At 44.4% G+C, this 4,736-nt stretch overlaps 1 protein-coding gene and 1 non-coding gene across 2 annotated transcripts in view; both read right to left on the bottom strand.

Moving 5' to 3' along the window:
- Nucleotides 1-8: 8 nt before the first annotated feature.
- Nucleotides 9-4,736, bottom strand: part of LOC103386940 (EH domain-binding protein 1) — a 122,140-nt gene continuing 117,412 nt past the window's right edge. Inside the window, exons 20-22 of the mRNA XM_025060929.1 lie at nucleotides 2,891-3,029; nucleotides 2,380-2,480; nucleotides 9-230 (exon numbers count right to left, since the gene is read on the bottom strand). Of these exons, the coding sequence (XP_024916697.1) occupies nucleotides 9-230; nucleotides 2,380-2,480; nucleotides 2,891-3,029 (462 nt within the window). The remainder of the gene's footprint in view (nucleotides 231-2,379; nucleotides 2,481-2,890; nucleotides 3,030-4,736) is intronic.
- Nucleotides 3,193-3,265, bottom strand: trnar-ucg (transfer RNA arginine (anticodon UCG)). The gene has a single exon. It is a non-coding gene; the product is annotated as a tRNA-Arg (tRNA).

Genomic DNA, 4,736 nt, shown 5'->3' with positions numbered 1-4,736 from the left:
AGATATTCTCACACACGTGTGTGTGTGTGTGTGTGTGTGTGTGTGTGTGTGTGTGTACGCTCAATTTGCCAAAACTGTTTTTCCAGTGTAATTGGGCCTGGACTACCTGTGTCCATGAGATAGCGCAGCCTCTTCTCCACGCGCGCTGCTCGGGCGTCGATGTGGCGCTGCTCGCTCTCCAGCGCCGACAGCTCCCCGACCACGTACTGACTGGTGTCTTTGAACGCCTTCTGTCAACCACGGAGACGGAGAGAGAGAGAGAGAGAGAGAGAGAGAGTGATTATGAGTGCAATATAACATTAAAAACAGAGGTGGAGAAAAAAGGATGAGAGGAAGATGAAAGAGAAGGAGAGAGGAGGAAAACCAGGGACGGAATCAAAGAGATGGAGGAAAAAGAAACAAAGGTGAAAAACAGGAGGAGGAAACAGTTACATTTATGACTCTGGTTTTTGTCTGAACTTTAGTCTGACTCTACAAGTCACAGTTTCACAGAATTCCATTCATTCTGAATGAAAAGGCAGGGAATCGAACCCTAGACCCCCAAGTCATCTGTCCGTTTTCCCCTCGCGACCAAATCAAAAATGAAGAAAATTAACAGTTTTTCTCAACAAAACTCTCCTAACCATCTGCTTATGTTCAGAACAGACGGGACACAGGGGGCGCTGTGGAGCAAGGGATCCTGAACAAGTCGATGAGAAGATTTTATCCTTTAAAAAAACAGCTTTTAAGTTACAATGACAGAATCTTTTTTTTTTTTTTAAATCTGTGGATTGAGATGAAAACCAGGGTCAAAGATTCAAATTAAGATTAAATCTGGAGGAGATTTACCAGAAAAGAACGGACGGGACCACGATCGACTGTGTGGACGTTCAGTGGTTCAGTGTAATTGTAAATATTTTACTTAAATAAAACTAGCATGAATTTACACACACTCACTCAGCACCTCCTTGTGTCCAGTCTATTCTCCGTAGAAACTCCTCAAAGTGAGGAAAATACTCTTGTGTCCAGGCTATTCTACGTAGAAACTCCTCAAAGTGAGGAAAATTTTTTTATTTTTTTTTTAATTCAAATTCACTTCAGAGGAGGAAAACATCCGAGCTTTACTGCTGATGCTCTTCATTTTCTCTTAATGGGACGAAGGAGGAGAGAAAGTTTTTTTTTTTTTTATTCCAACCAGGCCAGCACTTTTCCCTCTGTACACGTTCTGGTGTGTGTGTGTGTGTGTGTGTGTGTGTTGATTCCCCGCGCTCCTCCTCCTGCTGTTTTGTGCTCGCTCTCTCTCTCTCTCTCTCTCTCTCTCTCTCTCTCTCCGCTCTATCACCATATTTTTCCTTGGCAAATCAATTTTACACATGATCAGCCCACTCCCGTTGCCGCGCTCAGCCCGGCCGTAATTAAGAGGAGGGAAATTACCATATATATTATATTAATGCAAACATCATTCAGCAGGTAATTCTTGGCTGATCGGGATAATGGAAAGGTTCAACACCCATTAACCCTGGGGCCCCGCTCTCTGGGAGAGGAGGAGAGACGAAGAAGGGGTGTGTGAGAGAGAGAGAGAGAGAGAGAGAGAGAGGTGGTGGTCAGGGACGAGCGCCAGAGATGAAGCCACAAACGGGACGAACAGGAAGAGCTGAGCTCACGGTCTTCACTGAACACACACACACACACACATATATATATATGGAGAACTGACAGTTTTAAGACACGTTATGAAAAGTTTTAACACCCCCACACCCACACACCGGCGCGGCGGGGGATATCTACCATTGTTATAATTAAAATGGCAGCGTGTGAGAGATCAATACTGAGATGTCTGTGTCGAGAGGAGAGAGAGAACGAGGGAGAGAACGAGGGAGAGAACGAGGGAGAGAACGAGGGAGAGAACGAGAGAGAGAACGAGGGAGAGAGCGATGAGAGGTGGACAAGGTGAAGAGGAGGATGGAAATTTAAGCAAAGAGGCTGAAGAGTTGGCTGAGAGATTTATCTTTGAAGATATGGCTGACGATGAAGAAATAAAATAAAAGCCAAGAGAGCAATTAAGAGACGCACACCTTCGACCTCACCTCTGACCTCCACTTAACTCCACTCATTATTCTTAAACCTGATCACAGTCTCTACCAGGAGACGGCGTCAAGTCAGAGCACGAGAAAAAAAAACCTGGGAGACTCCGAGAATCCAGTGAGTTTCAGATCAATTAAAAAAAACAGAAAACTGTCCGATCTTAAAAATATATTTTCTCTCTCCCGGCTAAATATATTCCTAGTGATTTATCCCATTAATCTCAATCGTTCCAACCACCGTGATGTCGTTCTGTTAAAACGGACACGACATTTCAGTGAATCTGACAGAGAATCCAACAGAGGGAATCGAACCTACCTCCTCTTCGAAGGGTCTGTGAAGGTCCAGCTCCGTCAGAGAGCCCCCGTCCTCCTCCGACCTCTTCAGGTCCTCGGGGACAGACTTCTGTCTCTTCACCTCTAGGGGGACGAGCAGACGGACACAGACGTGATGACATTTACAGTTCGTGGATCAAAAACGACGACACGATCGGTTTCACTCTCACGTCGTCTGACGTCACATGATGTGGATTGCTACGTTTCAGGTTAAATATCAGCGCCACCTATAGACTGATGAGTATTCCCGGTACTTTCCGGTACTTTCTCCCTGTTCCTGCAGTCAGGATCAAACCCTGTATTTGTCAACACCTCTGGGGCTGTTTGTTCCTCGGCCAATAAAACTCCAGCGTACATTCTGTTTTCTTTCATCTTTCTAATTATAGTTTTCATTAAAACACAGTGAGCAAACAGACGAACCTCCCTGGGTAAATTCTACGCTGTGTTCATTGTTAACACGATGCGCCCGGCGTTGTTTGCCAACTGTCACTCACCTGGCGTGTTCTCCACGTACTGGCTGAAGGACTTCAGCTGCGTCTTACGAACCGCCGAGTCCGCGTTGAAAACCACGGGGCTGCGCAGACGCTCCGTCGCCCGGCGCAGACGCTCTGCTCTCAGCTCCTCTGCGTTATTCTGTCCAAACACACACAATGAACAAGTGTCATAGAATGATATATATATATTTTTTTTTTAACACATCCAAAACTGTAACTAACAACATCCCTTGAACAGGTTTGTTGTGGACCAATGACAGCTCTTGGTGACATCATGATGTCACTGACATCTGAAAATGACTTGATCACGAAGGGACTCGAACCCTCAATCTTCTGATCCGAAGTCAGACGCCTTATCCATTAGGCCACGTGACCACAAGGCTGCGCTCTGACTCAGTTCATCTGGATTCTTACAGCTGTGACCTTTAAAGCCTCTTTTAACCCATAATGCACCACGTTTGGAGCCAATGAAAACGCATCAACCTCGGAATCAACACAATAAAATACAAAATTAAAAATTAAAAATTAACCAGAAGAAATTTAACCACAAAGTGACTCATCCTCCCGACCTGTTCATCAATCTACTGTGGTGTTTTCAGCCTAAAAACAGGATGATTTTCCAATGTTACTGAAATTTAATTTAGGGTTCACTGAAAAATAAAAAAACCCAAACAAAATCATGTCTGATGTACAGTATATAGTTCCTCTAATCTGACCCTAATCCTAATCCTAATCCTGACCCTAAACTCTCGATGTTCAATCTCTTAAATCCCTCTCACTCAGTGCGGGCCTGTAGAGCGCCCCCTCTAGGACAACGTGTCCCCACAAAAGTATGTTCCCCAGAAAGGCGTCCCCGCGAGTATATCTACACCAGACACACACACACACACTTCTGCCAAAGACAAAGAGGAGGCAATTAATTTGACTTTCAACAAAACCTCCAGCCATAAAATATATTCAAATTATGCAAAGTGCTAAAATAAAAGCTATTGTTTTCAAAGTGAACACGTGTTAAAAAGCCGCACGCTGCCGTCTCCCTCCATCAGAAAGGCAGCGTGCGGAGATGTTTTATTAACAGTATGCCAACCCGAGTGGAAAAGAAACTGACTCGGGCCGAGACCGCCGTTCACGGCGACGTTAATAAGACGACGAAACGCGCAATAAAGTCGACAATTAGAGCAAAATATGGTTCCACTGCCTGAAACAGAGGGAGACGGCGGANNNTGAAGGGGGGGGGGGGGGGGGGGGGGGGGGGGGGGGGAGGGAGGGAGAGAGCTGCACACGGGCGAGTTGTTAGTTTAGTTTCAGATTATTGACTTTGAAAAACAATGTCAGCAATTATTCCAGCGTGGCCGTGTGTTTCATCCATTAGTCACTCAGTGTTTACCAGCCACTTAAAACCTTATGTCAAGTCCAATCTGAGCAAATTTATTTATGAGGTGTTGTGTGGAGGGAGGGAAAAAAAAAAAAAAAAAAAGCCCAATTAAAGTTCTGATAAAACAACTTCAGTCACTGTGTGACCGCGGTGTTTGTTGTGTTTGAATGTCAAAGTGATTAGGAGTCAAAGAGCAGAGGGTAAATAAAGGGATTGAACCCAGAACCCAGAGCAGCAGTTAGAGACGCCCACGTTTTCATCAAACTTTGGACGAGAGACAAAGGTTTAAGTCCTGGTGGGGAAAAAAAAAAACAAAAACAAAAACTGGTTGAACCAAGAAATGAATGTTTTAACAGATGTGGGCGGAGTTTCACTTATTTTTTATTGTTGCAGTTCTGGTCAAAAATGATGTCATGATGGGCTGAAATTAAGTTTTGTTTTTTAATGTTTTTTTTGCCTTGAAAAAAAAAA

The sequence above is a fragment of the Cynoglossus semilaevis genome, chromosome 12 (genome assembly GCF_000523025.1).
Source record: "Cynoglossus semilaevis isolate Cse_v1.0 chromosome 12, Cse_v1.0, whole genome shotgun sequence".
NCBI lineage: Eukaryota > Metazoa > Chordata > Actinopteri > Pleuronectiformes > Cynoglossidae > Cynoglossus > Cynoglossus semilaevis.
The sequence above is the reverse complement of the archived record's forward strand: the minus strand, read 5'-3'. Positions and strand labels throughout refer to the sequence as shown.